Below are 21,850 nucleotides of genomic sequence, written 5' to 3' on the forward strand. Positions count from 1 at the left end.
TTCTGAATGTGAGCCAAGGTAAATTTGCTTGCTGCGTTATATAACATATTGGCCACGCACTTCACACAGATATTTCTAAATAACCCAAGGAGAGTGCCGTTTGGTGAACTGCCACTTCACAAACAGTACTAGCATACAAGCGGGCATGTAACTAACACCCGGGGTGACCCAGGGAGCTGTACAAAATATTTGATCTCAACCTGCGCAGGAGTGCGTGGAGCCGACTACCGTGCGAGTCTCGGCGCCGACAGACGTCCTCCTAGAAAGCTGAAGCAGGCGAGTGCAGCCGTGTTCACGTTTTAAGGTGCGTCGCGCTAGGTAAAAAAAAAAAAAAAATCAAATCCCACACAGCGATTCTTGAGCCAGCAGTTCTATCTGAAGTTCTTCCTATTTATACTGAACGAATACCTTTGCGCTAGCGACATGCAACTCTTTCATGGTGAACGAATAACAGCGCGAAAAGACAAGGCGTGTGTTTGTCGCCGCCTTGTCTTTTCGCGCTGTTTCTTCGGCCACCGTGAAGGAGCTGCATGGCGCTAGCGCAAAAGCCGGGGTCGTCCCGATAAATGGAGGATGCATGAAAAAGAATTAAGGGCACCTGCCCGACTCAGGTACCCCCGGGGACGCGAGAGGAGACTTTGTGCGAAAAGCACAAAGAATCCCCTGTCCCCCGCCCCGTCCGAGTGGCGGACCACGCCGAAACCCTTCTGCTCTCCAGCTCGTCGCTGCCTGGCTCCAGGAATCGAACGTGGGCCCTTGCGAGTGCGAGCTCGACACTCTATCCACTCGGCTAACGGAGCGGCACGATTATCGCTTAACGAAAGGCGACCAGATGGGTGACGCGAACGCCGCTATCGCCCAGATCGCGCGGGTGAGGAGGTAGGCGAGGGCGCGCGAGTGGTGTTCGCTCGTCGTAGATGGGAGCACGCCCGCCTTATCTGCTACACTCGCAGCAGGGAACGGGACAGTTCGTGCATGTGCGAGCCGCCTTTTCCTTACCGCTGTGCTTTATCGGCTACACATGTACGAATGACGGTTAAGCAAGAGTTCGTCAATGAAGAAAGAGGAACAGGTTAAATTTCTTCGGGCCCTATAAAAACACGGGAAGAGAGGAGATGAAAAATCAAAACGATGGGCAAAACGAGAAGGTATAAGCCGGAGCACTCTCGTTTTGCTTATCGTTTCGGGCCCAGTATATGCACAGCTGTAGTGCGTACAAGATGTATTTTTTTTTTGTAAGCACATAATGTGAGATTTAAAGAAATATCCTGCACCATGGCGTTATGTGGACACGTGCTACCCAGCAGTGGAAGTTTCCTGCTACTGTTTCACCGAGTGCATATTTGGTACGTAGCATCGCAGTTACGCCGCGCTGTTGAGATTTGTAGGGACGTAGCGGGCAAATCGAGTCTGCTCACTATGGACGCAAGCGACCCACATGGACATCGCGTCTTTATCATCGTCATGCATGGCGTTCAGGATCGAGTGCAATCAATGAAAATGCGTCCAGCTGAGACGGCGCACCGGGTAAGGGCGTGGTGACAGAGCCAGCGTATGCACCGAGAGCAGAACCGGCGGAACATAAGCGACGTGGACGCCCTCTTAATACGAATACACTGGCGTCCGTATACATAAATGTGTACAGTACTTCGATGATATGGCACTCTCAAATGAAAGTATTGCAAATACGTGGAACTTACTGCCAGTTGTGGTTATGAGCCATAGTATATATCAGGGATGAATATCTACTGTCGGTTTTTTTTTTCTTACCAAATTATACTTTAGTGTAGTCCGACAGGTGGCGTAACCTAAGCAAGCAGTGTTAGAACTGCAGAGTTGGAGCTACGTGCTATTCATTCAACGTGGCAGAAATTGAATACCGCATGAAAAGCTTCGTTTCATTCCTTTATTAAATGTCCATGAGTGCATTCCGAATAATTCCGCCGGTTATGGCCGCTCTATAGAAAGTCACGGCGCGAACTGTTGTAAGTCCTGCGTGAACATTGGTGCTCCTCGGGGGCAGGACAGGGCTTGCTTGGGTGCGCTGTTGCTTGATCTTGTCAGCACCTCCCACGTACGAGTATCACGTCTGCAAAGACACATGGACACGGGCTCGGCATTCTTTCTCTCAGTCTCCGTGGAATAAACAGTCGATGTCAGCGCTGTGTGAAATTTGCAGCTCAATAAGTGCACTTAAGTATTTGCGCAGAAAGGCTGGCAAGGTGTGACGCCCAACTTGCGCAGGTGTGCGTGGCGTTGGATCCTCAAGCCGGCCTCCCGTCAGTCCCGGCGCCAGCAGACGTTCTCCTGCCGGCCAATCGAGGTGTGTGTAGCCCTGTTTGTCACGATTCACGGGCGGCTTGCGCGATGCCTTATGACTACGTACAAGAGCGCTAAGAAAAAATGAAATGCCGCACATCGAAAAATGTGCACTAGTTCGGTGTCGCGGGACGCATCTTGCCCCGAATGCCCCGATATGACTGGTAACGTTTAGAAGCGCCCAGAGTAGTATGGTTCTTTTCATTGCGTAAGGAACAGCGAAGAGGTAATGAAAGCAGTCGTGGTTACTGTAATTAAGATATAGGTGAACGATTGCATGAAACTGGCAGCCATTGCAGTTATGTATATTCCCACGGAACACTGTCATGTCCGGCTTGCTGTGCACCTCAACATCCTAACGCCTTATACGTAGCCAATTACGGGTCACATATACAGCACACGAAACCTCCGCTATGTTTTCCGTAGCTACAGATGTCATTAACCCCATGCGGATGTATGACAAGACAACAAATACGCACGACCACTTCAGATGTAGAGTCGACGCTGGCCAATGGAGTATAGCTGTTTGCATCCTGGCTCCTGAATGACACAGATCGAAAGTTCCGACACAGCCAGCTACTTTCCAGATAACACGCATGTAGTTCGTTACTGGGAAGTATCGGGCTCGCAGCGTTAACGAAAGGAAAATAGTACAGATGACGTTTATTGTTGTTATGTGGCAAGATACGACTCAAAGGGTGTGAACTTACAGTTTATAGTGGCTGATCTGTACCATGAAGGGGGGGGGGGGGGGGGGGGGCAAAATTACACACAGGTGCTCTCACCGTATACAACGCTGAAGCCTTCATACCCGGCAAACCAAAATCTTAAGCTTAAGCATTGCTTAACACATAATGTCGTTTTGTACAGCAGTTCCGTTTGGTAGTGCGAACAGATTATATACCCTGCATCGAATGACTTCGATTCTTTGCTCATGCGTGTCTTTCCAGAGGAGATTACAGTATACCGGACATGGCAAGATGCAGCAACTAGGCACTCAGGCTTCATCCACCAAGAGGGCTGCTCCGCACATATTGGACGCATTCGTGAAAACAGGTTCTGTCCCAGGGAGTACTTCCAAGAGTTGGGCATGATTTGGTCTACGATGCCCATAACCTCCGGAATTCTCCCGGACGATAATAAAGCAATGAAACAAAGCCTTCTATGCGGCGCAAACAAGCATAAAAGCCTTGGCGCACGCAATGAGCACTTCCAGTTGTCGAACCGTCTTAGCGTCAATTTCCTACTGTCCGTCACTACACCGCAACAGTGGCAGTGAATTAGCGACTGTCACTACACTGCTTTAATTAGCCACAGTGGGAGCTAAAGAGCCGCTGTTACTACACTAATTAGCCACAGTGGCAATTAAAGAGATTAAAGGGACACTGTCACTACAGTGGCAGCTAAAGAGAGACTGCCACTACAGTGGCAATTAAAGAGACTGAAGAGGCACTGCCACTACAGTGGCAATTAAAGAGACACTAAATAGCCACAGTGGCAATTAGAGAGACTAAAGAGACACTAAATAGCCACAGTGGCAATTAAAGGGAGACTGAAGAGACTGTCACTACAGTGGCAATGAAAGGCACTGTCACTACACTAAATAGCTATAGTGGCAGTTAAAGAGAGAGAGAGACTAAAGAGACACTGTCACTACAGTGGCAATTAAAGAGACACTAAATAGCCACAGTGGCAGTTAAAGAGAGAGAGACTAAAGAGACACTGTCACTACAGTGGCAATTAAAGAGACACTAAATGGCCACAGTGGCAATTACACACTGTCACTACACTAAATAGCCACAGTGGCAGTTAGAGAGACACTAAATAGCCACAGTGGCAATTAAAGAGACACTGTCACTACACTAAATAGCCACAGTGGCAGTTAAAGAGAGAGAGACTAAAGAGACACTAAATAGCCACAGTGGCAGTTAAAGAGACACTGTCACTACACTAAATAGCCACAGTGGCAGTTAAAGAGACACTGTCACTACACTAAATAGCCACAGTGGCAGTTAAAGAGACACTAAATAGCCACAGTGGCAGTTAAAGAGACACTAAATAGCCACAGTGGCAGTTAAAGAGAGAGACTAAATAGCCACAGTGGCAGTTAAAGAGACGCTAAATAGCCACAGTGGCAGTTAAAGAGAGAGACTAAATAGCCACAGTGGCAATTAAAGAGACACTGTCACTACACTAAATAGCCACAGTGGCAGTTAAAGAGAGAGACTAAAGAGACACTAAATAGCCACAGTGGCAGTTAAAGAGACACTGTCACTACACTAAATAGCCACAGTGGCAGTTAAAGAGACACTGTCACTACACTAAACAGCCACAGTGGCAGTTAAAGAGAGAGACTAAAGAGACACTAAATAGCCACAGTGGCAGTTAAAGAGACACTAAATAGCCACAGTGGCAGTTAAAGAGACACTAAATAGCCACAGTGGCAATTAAAGAGACACTGTCACTACACTAAATAGCCACAGTGGCAGTTAAAGAGAGAGACTAAAGAGACACTGTCACTACACTAAATAGCCACAGTGGCAGTTAAAGAGAGAGACTAAAGAGACACTGTCACTACAGTGGCAATTAAAGAGACACTGTCACTACACTAAATAGCCACAGTTACAGAGAGAGAGAGAGAGAGAGAGAGAGACTAAAGAGACACTAAATAGCCACAGCGGCAGTTAAAGAGAGAGACTAAAGAGACACTAAATAGCCACAGTGGCAGTTAAAGAGAGAGACACTAAATAGCCACAGTGGCAGTTAAAGAGAGAGACACTAAATAGCCACAGTGGCAGTTAAAGAGAGAGACACTAAATAGCCACAGTGGCAGTTAAAGAGAGAGACACTAAATAGCCACAGTGGCAGTTAAAGAGAGAGACTAAAGAGACACTGTCACTACACTACACTAAATAGCCACAGTGGCAGTTAGAGAGAGAGACTAAAGAGACACTAAATAGCCACAGTGGCAGTTAAAGAGACACTGTCACTACACTAAATGGCCACAGTGGCAGTTAAAGAGACACTGTCACTACACTAAATAGCCACAGTGGCAGTTAAAGAGAGACACTAAATAGCCACAGTGGCAGTTAAAGAGACACTGTCACTACACTAAATAGCCACAGTGGCAATTAGAGAGACTAAAGAGACACTAAATAGCCACAGTGGCAGTTAAAGAGACGCTAAATAGCCACAGTGGCAGTTAAAGAGACGCTAAATAGCCACAGTGGCAGTTAAAGAGAGAGACTAAATAGCCACAGTGGCAGTTAAAGAGACAGACTAAATAGCCACAGTGGCAGTTAAAGAGACACTAAATAGCCACAGTGGCAATTAAAGAGAGAGACTAAATAGCCACAGTGGCAATTAAAGAGACACTGTCACTACACTAAATAGCCACAGTGGCAGTTAAAGAGAGAGACTAAAGAGACACTGTCACTACACTAAATAGCCACAGTGGCAGTTAGAGAGAGAGAGAGACTAAAGAGACACTGTCACTACACTAAATAGCCACAGTTACAGAGAGAGAGAGAGAGAGACTAAAGAGACACTAAATAGCCACAGCGGCAGTTAAAGAGACACTAAATAGCCACAGTGGCAGTTAAAGAGAGAGACTAAAGAGACACTAAATAGCCACAGTGGCAGTTAAAGAGACACTAAATAGCCACAGTGGCAATTAAAGGGAGACTGAAGAGACTGTCACTACAGTGGCAATGAAAGGCACTGTCACTACACTAAATAGCCACAGTGGCAGTTAAAGAGAGAGACTAAAGAGACACTGTCACTACAGTGGCAGTTAAAGAGACACTGTCACTACACTACACTAAATAGCCACAGTGGCAGTTAGAGAGAGAGACTAAAGAGACACTAAATAGCCACAGTGGCAGTTAAAGAGACACTAAATAGCCACAGTGGCAATTAAAGAGACACTGTCACTACACTAAATAGCCACAGTGGCAGTTAAAGAGAGAGACTAAAGAGACACTGTCACTACACTAAATAGCCACAGTGGCAGTTAAAGAGAGAGACTAAAGAGACACTGTCACTACAGTGGCAATTAAAGAGACACTGTCACTACACTAAATAGCCACAGTGGCAGTTAGAGAGAGAGAGACTAAAGAGACACTGTCACTACACTAAATAGCCACAGTTAGAGAGAGACTAAAGAGACACTAAATAGCCACAGCGGCAGTTAAAGAGAGAGACTGAAGAGACACTAAATAGCCACAGCGGCAGTTAAAGAGAGAGACTAAAGAGACACTAAATAGCCACAGCGGCAGTTAAAGAGAGAGACTAAAGAGACACTAAATAGCCACAGTGGCAGTTAAAGAGAGAGACTAAAGAGACACTAAATAGCCACAGTGGCAGTTAAAGAGACACTAAATAGCCACAGTGGCAATTAAAGGGAGACTGAAGAGACTGTCACTACAGTGGCAATGAAAGGCACTGTCACTACACTAAATAGCCACAGTGGCAGTTAAAGAGAGAGACTAAAGAGACACTGTCACTACACTAAATAGCCACAGTGGCAGTTAAAGAGAGAGACTAAAGAGACACTGTCACTACAGTGGCAGTTAAAGAGAGAGACTAAAGAGACACTAAATAGCCACAGTGGCAGTTAAAGAGAGGCTAAGGAAACACTGTCACTGCACTGCATCAATTAGCCACCGCCGCAACTAAAGAGACACTATATATCCCCTAGCATATGCGCTCGGTGAAGCACATTGGAGAGTATTTACAATCCTGCCACTACTCTACAATGCGTAGCACATGTGTCTTGCTATCCACGGACAGCTGAAGTGCCACATTGCGGGGCCGCCGTGGACTCCGGTTCCGTCACCACGCCCGCTGCCTGGAGCGAAGTCGCCGTTCCATCCGGCAGGAATTCTGCGCAGTTACATCGTACAATATAGCCAACAAGCACATTTCCACAAGTTCCGTTCGATGACAATTAGCTCGCGAATTGCGCCATCAACATATATTCGGTGGCACCGTAGCACAAGACCCCATAACGCAATGGTGCAGGCTAACTTCTTCGACGCACTGCTGCTGTGCAACTACAAGGCCTAAACATCTCCATTGCTGGTTCCAGTTTCGCTTTCGTGAAGTCTTGCTCAACCGCCATGTATATCCGATAGGCGCAAGACGAGCGTCCGCCGTTTAACGCAGATAACGCGGCCACGCTCCCACCTTCCATGAGCGAACACCACTCGCGCGCCCTCGCCTACCTCCTCACCCACGCGATCTGGGCGATAGCGGCGTTCGCGTCACCCATCTGGTCGCCTTTCGTTAAGCGATAATCGTGCCGCTCCGTTAGCCGAGTGGATAGAGTGTCGAGCTCGCACTCGCAAGGGCCCACGTTCGATTCCTGGAGTCAGACAGCGACGAGCTGCAGAGCAGAAGGGTTTCGGCGTGGTCCGCCACTCGGACGGGGCGGGGGACAGGGGATTCTTTGTGCTTTTTCGCACAAAGTCTCCTCTCGCGTCCCCGGGGGTACCTGAGTCGGGCAGGTGCCCTTTAATCTTTTCTTTGTATCCCCCATTTATCGGGACGACCCCGGCTTTTGCGCTAGCGCCATGCAACTCCTTCGCGGTGGACGAAAAAACAGCGCGAAAAGACAAGGCGGCGACAAACACACGCCTTGTCTTTTCGCGCTGTTATTCGTTCACCATGAAAGAGTTGCATGTCGCTAGCGCAAAGGTATTTGTACAAATAAGAACAAAGAAGCCTTAAGATACAACGAACGGCCATAATCGTAAATCGCTGTACATTTTACCTAGCGCGGCACTCTTTGACTGACGGTGCATGTACCTATAAAGCTACACGAAGAAGACGGCTGCACTCCTGCAACTAAACATTTTGGACAGCGCCGTGGGTCACTCCTGTTAGTTAAATAACCGCCTGTATGCTGGTAGTGTTCTTGAAATGGCAGTTGCCATTGTTCGATCGTTTCTTTTTTTTTTTTTGCGGCATCTTGTACTTGTCGGTTTATTTAAACATTTCTACATGAACTGCCCGGGCAATACGTTATAACGGAGCTAACAGTTACTTTGGCTTCCAATTTTCGAATATGATAGAATTACAAACTATTTTCAAACAACCTTATGTTAAAGCATCGCACGTTATCAAAAGTGAAGGAAAATGGTTATTCAAGCTGTCTTTTAGGTTTTGCGGTAGAAGCCTAGATAACAAGCCGCTATTTTTTACTTGTATTCTGTTAATTTAGTGTTTCTGGCCGTCCAGTCATGCAGTACTTTTATATTTGACGCTACATAAGTATAGAACCAGTGCTTCTTTCTTTGTAGCGATTTATCTGCCGTTCTTCGGAGGTATTGCACATTCTTCTACATGAGGAATCTGCGACTTTTTGTTTAACATTGATCATCGGTGCCTCAATTGCTTAGCCGTTTTTTCTTTCTTTTTTTGCCCTAAACAGACTCACCGTGGTACCCAATAACACACGAATAAATACAGCTGCGTTTGACTATTCGAATTCGCAGATTTTTGTTATTCGCCCACTTCTAATTTTTCTGATGTTCTAAAAACGAAAAGTAGTGTTTCACAAACGGCTTCTGATCGTTTGGCAGTGTGATGCAAACTGTACAATGTCAGCTGCAACGCGCGACCCTTCGCGCCTCGAAGTCGAGCTGGTGGTTTGACGCTCTCGAGACAGCAGTGCACTGCAATTCGCGCATACCTACGCTTGCAGTCATCTGCCTTCCAACTCTTTCATTTCATGCGACCAGACCCCCCCATTGTCCGACTTGTTTTCTTTCCCGTTCTCTAACGTATCTCAACATTTTTCTGTGCGCCGATCCACTGGCATCCAATTCGAGCTACAAGTTTCAGTATCCGTAAGAACTGCCACAGGTCCTTGCATCCTCGGGGGCGATATACCTCTAAAGCACAGGTGGGGACAGGCAGTCCTGCAGGTGCACGAGCGCAACGACTCCCCGAGAACGTGATACACCTGTTCATCCTGCAGCACTCTGATAGTTTGAATTCTGCAGTTCCAATAACCTATGCTTGACCACTGTGACCGCACATTAGGATACAATTATCCATCCCTTATATATTGCGGCTAATAGCCGCAACTCAGTGCAGGTTGAAAACGCACGAGGGCATTTACAATGCTTTCATATCAGAGTGCAGTATCATAGAAGTACTGTACAATTCATGGCGTAAGTATCTTGCTATCCACCTCCTACATACAGACAGCTGAGTTGCAACGTGTTAAGCCACGTCGTGACTCGGTGTGTCTTCTTCACGTAAGCAGGCTCTGGAGCCGTCAGTTAGACGCATTTTCACACGTTGCGTTCGATTACGTAACGCATTGCATTACGATGATGAAGGCACCATCGCGGGCCGACATTCGCATGGGCTGCAATATGGCAAACTGGGCCATCTTGCAGCCTACGGCGCAACTACGACATTCATCTACGTATCGAACAGGCATTTGAGCGAAACAGTAGCAGCGAATTTCCAGTGACGTGTAGCACAAGACATGTGAACACAACGCCATGGTGGTGGCTGACTATTTAGCATCTCAGACGCACAGCTCCTGTGCATCTATAGGGCACGAAGAAATGTGTCCTGTCTCAGTTTAAAAACCTCTCCTGTGCTGGCTGCAGTGTCTTTCTTCATTGACGATCTCATGCCCAATCGCCATTCGTACACTGTCGTGCTTTATGTAGGGGAACATGCGAACTCGTGGCCTACGCTCTGTGGCGGCTGCCTACAGCGCCATCAACCGACAGCTTGAGAAAGCACGTCCGCTTTTGGCGTCATCTATTGGCAAACGAAATGACGACAGTCGCGCACCAAGCTCGATTTATTTGCGGCCGACGACGCGCTGCAGGCGTCGCCCGTTGCGCGAGCGGAGAGAGCGTAATCTAGCAGAGCTTGTCTATCATCATCAGCCTGGTTACGCCCACTGCAGCGCAAAGGCCTCTCCCATAATTCTCCAACTACCCCGGTCATGTACTAATTGGGGCCATATGTCGTCCCTGCAAACTTCTTAATCTCATCCACCCATCTAACTTTCTGCCGCCACCTGCTACGATTCCCTTCCCTCGTAATCTTCCCTCCTCATTACATGTCCTGCCCATTTCTCTTTCTTGATTTGAACTAAGATGTCATAAACTCGCGTTTGTTCTCTGACCCAATCTGCTCTTTTCTTATCCCTTAACGTTACACCCATCATTCTTCTTTCCACAGCTCGTTGCGTCGTCCTCAATTTAAGTAGAACCCTTTTCGTAAGCCTCCAGGTTTCTGCCCCGTAGGTGAGTACTGGTAAGACACAGCTGTTATACACTTTTCTCTTGAGGGATAATGGTAACCTGCTGTTGATGATCTGAGAATGCCTACCAAACGCAGCTCAGCCCATTCTTATTCTTCTGATTATTTCAGTCTCATAATGCGGATCCGCGCCGAGTACCTGCCTTAAGTAGATGTATTCCCTTACTACTTCCAGTGCCTCGCTACCTATCTTAAGCTGCTGATCTTTTCTGAGACTGTTAAACATTACTTTAGTTTTCTGCACATAAAATTTTAGACCCTTCTGGTTTGCCTGTCCAGGTCATTGAGCATGCATTGCAATCGGTCCCCTGAGTTACTAAGCAAGGCAATATCATCAGCGAATCGCAAGTTACTGAGGTATTCTTCCCAATCCAGGTCTCTGAATACCTCCTGTAAACACGCTGTGAATAGCATTGGAGAGATCGTATCTCCCTGCCTGACGATTTTTTTTCTTGGGATTTTGATGCTTTCCTTATGGAGGACTACGGTGGCTGGTGGAGCCGCTAAAGATACCTTTCAGTATTTCTCAGCGCTTGTCCGCCGGCGTATAACTCGTTATTTCGTTTGCCAATAGATGACGCCGAAAGCTGACGTGCTTTCTCAAGCTGTCGGTTGATGGCGCTGTAAGCAGCCGCCACATAGAGTTACTATAAGTTACTATAAGTTACATAGAGTAACAGTAACAGTATGTACAGTAACTCTACCGCCGCAGAGCGCAGGCCACGCGCTCGCGTATATTCCCTTTAATAAGGGACGACAGTCAGTGTGCATGTATAGCCGATAGAGCGCAGCGGTAACGCAAAGACGGCTCGCAGATGCAGAAACCGCCCCCTTTCTTGCTGCGAGTTTAACGCAGATAACGCGGCCATCATCATGGCCGCGAACGAACACCAGTCGCGCGCCGACCCTCGCCTACCTCCTCACCCGCGCGATCTGGGCGATAGCGGCGTTCGCGTCACCCATCTGGTCGCCTTTCGTTAAGCGATAATCGTGCCGCTCCGTTAGCCGAGTGGATAGAGTGTCGAGCTCGCACTCGCAAGGGCCCACGTTCGATTCCTGGAGTCAGACAGCGACGAGCTGCAGAGCAGAAGGGTTTCGGCGTGGTCCGCCACTCGGACGGGGCGGGGGACAGGGGATTCTTTGTGCTTTTTCGCACAAAGTCTCCTCTCGCGTCCCCGGGGGTACCTGAGTCGGGCAGGTGCCCTTTAATCTTTTCTTTGTATCCCCCATTTATCGGGACGACCTCGGCTTTTGCGCTAGCGCCATGCAACTCCTTCACGGTGGACGAAAAAACAGCGCGAAAAGACAAGGCGGCGACAAACACACGCCTTGTCTTTTCGCGCTGTTATTCGTTCACCATGAAAGAGTTGGTTGCATGTCGCTAGCGCAAACGTATTAACAATTAACACAACAAATAACCCTTCAGATAGAACTACTGGCAATGTTCATAACTCGCTGTGCGGTAGTTCTTTTTTTTTCTTTCTTTTTTTTTTTTTATTACGGAGCGCGACGCACTTTCACTGATACGTGAAGAACATGGCTCCACGCACTTCTGCACAAGTTGAAATTCAACGTTTTTTTTTTTTTTTTTTTTCAGCGCCGTGGGTCCCCCCTTGAAATGGCAGTGGCAAGTGTTCACGAAAGTAATTCTTTTTCTGGCGGGGTATCTAGTGCTATCTAGTGCTCCTTAGGTAATTGAGAAAGTTCTTTATGATGTGCCGGGAATATCTTCTAAGGCAGCAAACTAATTTATTTTGGCTCAAAGGGGATAGTGTCATACAAAGGGTTTGGCTTAGGTGCTCACGCGGCATAAGCTCAGTACGAAATTGTTCTTAAATTTTTTGACAAAGCCATGCTGGCCGGTCTCCTGCAAATACTGCTGCAGCGACTAATAGAATGTTTGCTTTTTGCTATTTTTTTTTCATGGATTGCTATCTCTTACATATCCACCAGGACGACTTGCACGATGCGCCCCGCTCCTTCGCACTAGAGACATTCAAGTACCGCACATTCAGCCACATTCGTGGCCAACTGTGCGGTATTCAATTCGCTAGCGCGAAGGGAAACGCACCTGGCAAGCCGCCCGCGATACGTGACGGAGAAGGCTGCACATACCTGGGTGAACTGGCGAGGAGGACACCTGGTGGCGACGACACGGAACATGGTTCCAGTTTGCGCGATGCCACAAGCAGCACAGCTTCCTGCACCTGCACATTTAAATAAGATAATAACTTTATTAAGGATGCGCGAACATTCTACACTATATGCTCGGCAAACTCATGAATATTAATAAACCACCAAATATTTAGCAACAACCTACAGCTAAACGGTCGCACATGTGAAAGTGAAATAAAACGGTTATTCAACCCTTGTTCTAGGTTTCTGGCGCGGAAGCCTGCATGAGAAGCTGATATTTTATTGCTTGTTGCTGTCATTTAGTGTTCTTGGCAGGCTAGTCATGCAATAGTTTTATATCTTCCCCACATCTGCCTTAAATTTGATCTTTCTCTTTTGTGACGTCAAGCAGGAGGGCTAAATTTTTTCTATTTTCGTCAAACACACTGGTAATGCTACAGAGTACTTGCATACGTCATTTTTTCAAAGGCCACAGTTCACCTACACACTTTACAATTTGCCTACGCATCACCCAAGTGCCTGGCCCTTAATTTCACCAAACATAAGCGAGGTGCCTCATTGATTTCAATGAGAACGCCGGTAAAACGTTCTATAACGCCTGGAAATTGTAAAGAAAGAGGATTCGCAAATTATTTGTACAGCTCCTATTGAAGACAGAATCGCTTTACTTTCGCGACACATTGCACGAAAAATTCCTGCCATTTGTGTAACCAGAGACATCTCGCGACATAGCGGCTGTTCATGGGAGTGAGGCACTTGCGAACAGGTTAACTTGTGCTTGGGTAGTTCGTTAATATTTCACGAAGGACAAACACAACTGAACAACACGAACACTTGTTTAAGAATTTCTTTGCAAACATCTCTATATGGTGCATGAATTTAACTTCGCACAGAGATTTGCCATATAACGCTCCCCACTGTTGCTAAGTTTCATCCTGAGGGTGATGGTGTACGATTTTTCTTTTTCGTGCAAGGGCCACTGATGGCTAAAGAGCGCCAAGAAGTGGTGTGTAGAAGTCGATGATGCGGTGAATGACAAATTTCAGATGTAGCGATGGTGTATACAAGCCTGAAATATTCCCTGTAATGTATGTGAAATATGCAAGTATTAAAGTACTGTTAACACGAGTGATGTGAACGATGACTATAAGATATATTCTAAAATGAAATAACACACAAAAAATGTATCGGTTCACTAGCAGTACTGCCTTACTGAGACCCTTGAGCACAAAAGTCTCGAGGCACGTACTGAACAATAACTCGTACCTTACTAGTAAGCTACTAGTAACAGTAAGTTCGCAGCTCCATTACAAGTCTCTCGGGCTAATAATATGCACCACAACATCACTTAAATATTTAAGCACTTCCTTTGTTTCACGTGAAGGTTCTAGGCCAAGAAACAGTACCGGACATAAGGGGATCTGTTGTTTGTATGCCAAAGGAAAATTCCTTATTCAATCTGCTTCCGCTTCCCGGAACTCCAGCGAGATGTGCAGTATGGTCAGGCTTCCACAACATCTGCCACAAAGGGGGGTTAAGCACCAGCTAAAAGGTATGAATGAGTACCATATGTATATGCCCTATTCGGAGGGAGCAAAATAACTTCAGATCATTGCGGCTTAATTCCGTGGAGCGTATTCAGGGTTTGGTCATCTCACAAGTGTTGCCAATAGTTCCTGAGCCTTTTTTACGTAGGAATGGCTTCAAGTATGTGGCAGAAACGGGTAAGAATGGATTTCTAGGTTTCGTTGCTACTTTATGTGCGAGTTAGTCACCCCTTATACACTTGTTTCCACGCACCCAACATATTACAACCTGTTGGTTAGATGCACACGTATTGCACAGCAGTGAATAGAGGTCGCTTGTTACAGGACTTTTCCGTTTTCGTGACGATTGCAAAGTTTTCACCATACTCAAGGAATCTACGAATATGATGGCCTATGGGAGCTTTGCTTTCTTAATGTGTTTAGTAGCCGACAGTATTGCATAGGCCTCTGCCGCGAAGATGCTGGTTTCGAGAAGTAGAACGTCGGATTCCGAAAACGATGGGCCGACAGCAGCGAAAGAGAGGCCGGATTGTGACTTTGACGCATATGTGTAAAACTCTGGGCAGGTGACTGGAGCTCTGGAAAGTGCATATGTATGTGCGCATCTGGAGCGTGTTTTGTAACATCTACAAATGATGTGTCCAATACAATGATTTGCCATTGCCATGGCGGTAACAGCTTTACTGGAGCCATTAGGCGACGTTCGAGGATTGGGACAAAGACTTCATCACTAAGTCTTCTGACCCGCATTGAAAAAGAATCTCTCATTGAGGATAGATTATGGAATAGTGCAGCACATTCCACATCGTTAACGTATGTGAAGCAAGTATGTCGGGGATTGTACTGCACTTTGAAGAAATATGTGAAACTACTGTATGTTCCGTGTAGGTGGAGGGACCACTCGTCAGATTCAACGCATAGGCTCTCCATAGGCTTTCTTCTGAAGGCGCATGTGGCTAGGCGCATACCCAGATGGTAGACGGTATCCACAGCCTTAAGCGCGCTCGACGTTTCAGAGTGACATACCACGGAACCGCAATGAAAATGTGATCGAAAAAGGCTCTTGTAGAGGTTTAATGAGCACTACCTGTCACTTCCCCATGTTGTATGAGACATAATCTTCAGAAAGTTGATTGTTTTTCGTCATTTTGCCTTGAGATATTTGATATGTGGAATGAAGGTTCATTTCAAATCAAGCAAGATGCCTCAAATTATGCAGATCCCACGCAATGTGGCAATCGATGTGAGCGAAGCTTTCCATGCTGAATGCTTGATTGACGATAATTAGCGGTGACGTTGACGGCTAAAGCTTAATTTCTTCAACGTTTAGGCTAACACGGGAGTGGTGAGTTGATGTTAAACGTTATCTTGCGTGCACCACTGCTGTTTGCGTAGTACAGAGAACACACAGGGAGAGATGTTCGCTTGAGGCGTAGTTGTGCACCCTATTTTATAACCTCTGACAGGGTTGAGCGCTGTCATTTACTCACATGGCACATCGCACTGTGGCAGAAGTATTAAACTTGAATTGGATAATGGGGCTGTACGTGCCGAACCACACTCGATCGTCTAGTAAAGGCTGGTTATCCCAAGCAGTTGCTAGTGTCAGTGTAAGAAACTATCCTCAGTAGTTTGAGCAAGAACAAAAAAGGACAACGAGTAGATTCGATGACACGAAACTAAAAAGAAAGAAAAAAGACCACTGTAGTGCCTTATATTCATCATGTCTCCCACAGAATAAAAAATATAGCTAACAGAGTATGTGTCAGAATCGTCTTCTCGGCTCCGTGATTGATAATGTGATTCTTCTTCGTAACATTATTATTGCAAAATTGTGCTCTCTAGTATTGCACGATTAAAAACACAGTTCAAATACATCATTTGCTTGCACCTTCCCATCCAGAGGAACAGAGAGGAAGTGTTAAATTTTTTTTATGCTTCTCCGAGCTTCCGTCCTTCTCACGTTTGCCGAGCTTCTTAAAAAAAATTCCCATAGACACCTTCCAGGGTTTACAGGCAGCTTGAGCACATTGCGCCAGATTGTGGAGAAGCTGACGAGGTTGCAGTGTCTACAGTGGTGTCCGGTAAATGCAAGTTTCTTGCATGATGCATTATGCTTAATACCAGTTATATTACCATTTTAGCAATATCGTTGTTTTCCAGATATATGCCATTCAATGTATATTCAAAGGACTGCACTTTTAAAAGAGTTGCTCATTCTCTAAGTCCACCGTTCGGTGCTGTGAAATGCATGTACGTTGGACAGCATAGTGTTTGGCATTCAGCTGAAGGTAGTATTGGCCCAAAAAGATTGCAGAATTGCAGAACAAAAGATTGCAGAATTGTGTGACCTTGCAGAATTGCAAGCCAATTTCCAGCGAAGCTGTGTCTTTTCAAGAGCTGCAATAAACAGTTCAGTGGCCTATAATTAAATCCCACATTTTGAAACGTTGCCCCTATCTCACTGGTCTGTTTGAAATCTTCCAGCACATACGCTTTCCGGGACTTGAAGAAATTACCCATAATGTGCCCCCCCCCACCCGTTTAGATATATCTGATCTTTTTTGTTTACAGTCCTAGGGTAGCATGTTAAATTAGGCGCTGTTTCTAAAATACAGTAATAACGCTCCAGATACCCTGCACATTGTAATTACTGTCGAAAGGGCGGTTTAACTGAGCTAGTAGGTTCAGTCTTCGAGGACTGTAACACCAGAAATTGTAGAACACAGACACAGAAACAAACGAACAAACAAACGGGGACGTAGCTTCACTGTCAAGTGATTTCTTTATTGAAACTCCCGCTCTTTTTATTTCGCCGCCAAATCTCGTCCCTTTAACCACACACAGATAAAAAAGGCCTGATTTTGCTACTAAATAGAAAACACGGGAATTTCAATAAAGAAATCAGTTGACAGCGCGACTGCTTTCACGCCTGTTTTTTCGTTTCTGTGTCTCCGTACTACAATTTCTGCTGCTACAATCCTCGAAGAACGTAATTACTACTAAGGCGTGCAAAAATTTTGCACACTTTGAACTGTTAGCCATGGCCTACATCTGATTTTAAATATATATAAACAATGTGCCTTAGGTATTTCGTCGATGTAGTTCGCCCCTTGTTTAAGCATCGGGATAACAATAGCTTCTTTTCAAGAAGATGGAATGTATCCAGCTGCCCACATAGCATTAAAAAAAGATAGAAGTGTTTTTAGGATTTCTGATTGTACGTGTTTGATCACTTCATAAATGATGCGATCACTATCTGGCGCCGTGTCTTTGCAACAATTTAGAGATGTCTGAAGCTAAGCCAAACTGAACGGCGATTGTACACTTCATTGCTTGCACATTTGCGCTCAAGGTGCTGTCACTCAGAGTGCTCACTTAGAATATCTGCCTCATTTTACAGGCATTCGGTTTTTACTTTCTACAACCTCTTCAGCTCCTCTTCAAAGGTGGAAAGAAGGTAATGATAGAAGTAAAGTTACGTTGAGTAGTAAGTACTAGATAGAGAGAATTTGAGGCATAAGACGTATCACTAGTACGTTTGCGCTGCCACTTGCGAAAAAAAAGAAAGAAAACGTAATAGAACATCTTGTCACGGGCGGCGATCCTAAAATCTGAGGGTTCTATTTAATGTTTGGAAGGTTTACACTGCCTAGTAAACAAAGCAGTGATGATGGAAAATGTAATGACACGTATTGATCGCACTGTGCACTTCACTAATCAAGCTGGATGTGGGAGAAGTAGGGCGTAAGAGAAACTATAATAACTTTCTGGTAATTTATCGTAAATAAAGCCAAGACGGTTTTGAGATCAGTAGTAACAGAAACTCTAGACAAACTCTATACGTATGCATGCTTCCACCTTTGAACTGCACTTCGCATGGACTAATATTTTCATGTATTCTTTTTTTTCTGAGGCTATCAATGCATGGAACAATTACCATCTGAAGCCTTTTCCGAAATGAATAACCCTGAATTTGAAAATTATGTATAGTTTTCTTCATGACCACATGATTCAAATTATGATGACTGTCAAATGAATGTCTGTGACTAGTGCTTTGCTGTGTTGCATGACTTTTGCCTGTATATAGTAATTACAGTGTGTATACCACTGAATCATGTTGTCACTACTTCTGAATTTGTGCATTGTTTGAATTTGTTTGTTTTCATTCCATTATGCCACCCCTGCTTGGTGGCCGGACTGCAGTATGTTCAAAGTAGAAAAAAAAATAAAAAAAAACAACGAAGAAGGTTTGTCCTTATAAATGTCGAAAACGCTGCCTCCACGACGGACAGCCCCGTCCTGCCGATCAATTTCGAAGTGATTGGCATCTTCAAAAATTTCGGAAGCCTTAGCATTAGTCGAAAGTTATGTTTTCGTCAAGGCGACAATGTGTGGAAAGCAAGGGCCAATCTTTGAAGACAAGGAAGAATTATTCAGCGCTCGTCTAATGATAGTAAACAGGATGTATAGATGACGTGGCAAAGACTGTCCACTTCACCTCTCGCTTCGCTAAGCCGAATTACCTGCAAGTACTTCGATAAGGGAAATTCAGAACTTCTGGCGCGTTGTCCTTGATGGTATTTTTTCGCGCACTAGATTTAGTACCAAGAACATAGCACTCATCATTCAGAAGCAGTTTGTCGTATCTACATTTAATTGCAGGATATCCAAGCTGGCTTTTTCCTGCGAGTGATACGCGTTGTGAAAGAATATTCACCATGCGTAATATTGCATGACTTGAGCTGCCTGTTAAGTGAACTAAGTTGTATTTCACTTTAAAGTTTGAAAACTTCACACTTATATGTTAGAATATTGCTGACCAAAAAAAGGTAAAAGCAGGAAGCAAGCTTAATCGAATCGGCTGAAAAATGTGGAACTGTGGTATTCAGGGCAGGCATGAGCTTGATCTCAGTTTGTTCCTATGTTTACTTAGCATCTGAAATGTTGCGAATGAATAGGTTGTTATGTCAACATCTGCTCTTCGAGTTCGCTGACGCAAGACAGCAAAAAAATAAAAGCGTTTTTCCTTATCATTGCCAGGATAGTGCTATACAGGGCGTTGCAGCCAACACTTTCAAATTAGTTTAAAGGGTGCCTGTGGCAGATAACACAGTTCTATTTCATGAGCTGGTCTCCTCGATGAGGCGGATTTGCACAAAAGATTGAAATGCATACTTAAAAAATTACCGAAAATTTTCTAATTAGGTTTTCAACTAATTACCTCATCGTCCATATTGCACTTTACAAATTCTAGCTCTTCTGTTCGCAAGGCGGATCCATTAGGAACGAATTTTCAGGATGACACCAATTTCGAGATATTAATCCGCGAACTTTGCAAAGAAATACATTGGCTTTCCAGCTACTTTTGTGCTTCAGTGCATAAGACGACGCTTTGTTAAGAAGGTAACTGGAACATCAATGCATTTCTCCGCTAAGTTCGGGAATTATTATATTGAAACTGGTGTCATCTTAAGAATTCTTTCCAAGTGGATTCGTCTTGCGAGCAGCTAGAATATGTAAATTGCCATATGGGTAATTAGTTAAAACTTAATCAGTTTTTTCGGTTAATTAGTCGATTGCGCATTTCAATTCTTTTGCAAGTAATGTCCACCTCTTCAAGTTGACCAGGTCATGAACTAGAATTGTGCTATCTGTCACAGATCACCTTCAAAAATTCTTGAGAAAGTATGCTGGAACATCCAGTATTTATATTGACCAGATCTTCACCCCTTGTTTCATAAGGTTTACATATTTCTTCCATATTGTCCATCCATTTGCTCAAATCTGGGAATTTAATTTCATACCTTTTTGGCTACTTCTAATGGCTTAAATATCGGTGGATTGTTCAGCTGATGTTTTCGGTGATTGCAATAGGCATATGTGCATTTCTTTGATAAAACGAAACGTGACCTTCAGTTGCCCTGCAGCATCCTCAGGCAGTGTTTTGATATCTGGAAGGTTATCCGATCTATTGTTGGGCCCAGTGTTTGTCTCAACAAAGCCCGAAAAATAAGGCCAGAGAACAAGTTAATTCAGACTAAGCAAATATTCTCGCAAAAGACCTGCGGGCATGGGAACCGCAATAGCAACTGGTCTTCACTGTTTTCTAGCGTGGAACGAAATTTTAGTACACACCTGCATGGCACAGACGGCAGTAGAGCGGGCCACGTCAATTCTATTGGAGACTAATTTTCCTAATATCGATTGGTCAAGGCGGCCTGCACCAACGGCTACATCAAGGGAATGGAACAACTTCCTTGAGGTCTGCCTCAACATTAACTTATCTCAAGTGCTCACAGAACCAACTCGTGTCACCGGTAACTGCCCAAATATTGTAGAGCTTCTTGTAACAAATAAACCCGAGGGCGTGTGATCCATTGCGTATCTTCCCGAAATCAGTGACCATAAAGTCATTCATGTCGACTTAGTAATTAAACCCGTTTTGACCCCCGGCTGTTAAAAAAACGATTCGTTTGTATGAAAAGGGCAATTATGAAGCAAATAATCATGAACTAACGCAATTTTACCCTAGTTTTGCAAGTACCTTTACGTACAAGATGGGTGAAACCATGGGTGAAAATCGGCTCATTTTCAAAGAGAAACAAAACAATCTAGTTGGCAAATACATTCCCCAAATTAACATTTACTCCAATTCATCAGAACCCTGGTTCAATAAAGCACTGAAGCGATTAGTAAACAAAAAAGAACTCTTCCGCGCAGCTAAGTCCCATAACACCCCTGACGCATGGAATAAATACAAAGCCGCTGAAACTGCCTATCTGGAGGCCATACATCATGCCAAACGCTCATTCTTTTATTCTGATGTGCCGGACATGCTTAAGAACGACCCAAAAAAGTCTAGCAAGTCTAAAGCTCACAGGACACGCGAACTATTACCCTATCAAATGAATCAGGCGGTGCCCTAACCGACGCTCAATGTGCTCACTTCTTCAACAAAACCCTTGCATCAGTTTTTACTCAAGAAACTGAACTGCCATTTTCTATTCCCCATGTGAACTTTCAATGTACCATGCCACGAATTTCATTTTTCCATGCGGCATTTCATCCCTCATAGACAATATCAAACTTTCATCGGCAGCTGGTGGGGACGACATTAGGTCTAAACTTCTTAAAAACGCTAAACATATTTGTGCAGTATATTTCTGTCTTCTATTTTCAGAGTCAGTTTTAACGGGCGTGCTGCCTCCAGATTGGAAACACGGAAAGGTCGTTCCAGTTCATAAATGGTGCAACAAACAAAATTAAATTATCGCCCCATCTCATTGACCAGTGTACCCTGCAAAATCCTTGAACATATCATCCACAGACATATCATAAACTTTCTTGATACCAACCATTTTTTTCATCCTGCGCAGCATGGCTTCAGGAAAGGTTTTTCTTGCGAAACGCAGCTAGCTATGTTCGTTAATAACGAAATTATTTACTCTGAACTGTCCGTTGCCTCTACCAGACTTATGTAAAATCTAACTTGCCTTCTTATATACTATATAGGAAAGATGACGCAAGAACCTCGTTTGGACCTTTGCACC

The 21,850-nt window shown here is 44.9% G+C and overlaps 1 protein-coding gene across 1 annotated transcript in view; it reads right to left on the reverse strand.

The window, feature by feature from the left end:
* Positions 1–582: 582 nt before the first annotated feature.
* The window catches only part of LOC126539599 (uncharacterized), a 195,438-nt gene continuing 174,170 nt past the window's right edge, over positions 583–21,850 (reverse strand). Inside the window, exons 4-6 of the mRNA XM_072285235.1 lie at positions 12,730–12,821; positions 7,075–7,203; positions 583–2,089 (exon numbers count right to left, since the gene is read on the reverse strand). Coding sequence (XP_072141336.1) covers positions 1,969–2,089; positions 7,075–7,203; positions 12,730–12,821 — 342 coding nt within the window. The 3' untranslated portion in view covers positions 583–1,968. The remainder of the gene's footprint in view (positions 2,090–7,074; positions 7,204–12,729; positions 12,822–21,850) is intronic.

This window comes from Dermacentor andersoni, chromosome 11, assembly GCF_023375885.2.
Source record: "Dermacentor andersoni chromosome 11, qqDerAnde1_hic_scaffold, whole genome shotgun sequence".
NCBI classification, from domain to species: Eukaryota; Metazoa; Arthropoda; class Arachnida; order Ixodida; family Ixodidae; genus Dermacentor; species Dermacentor andersoni.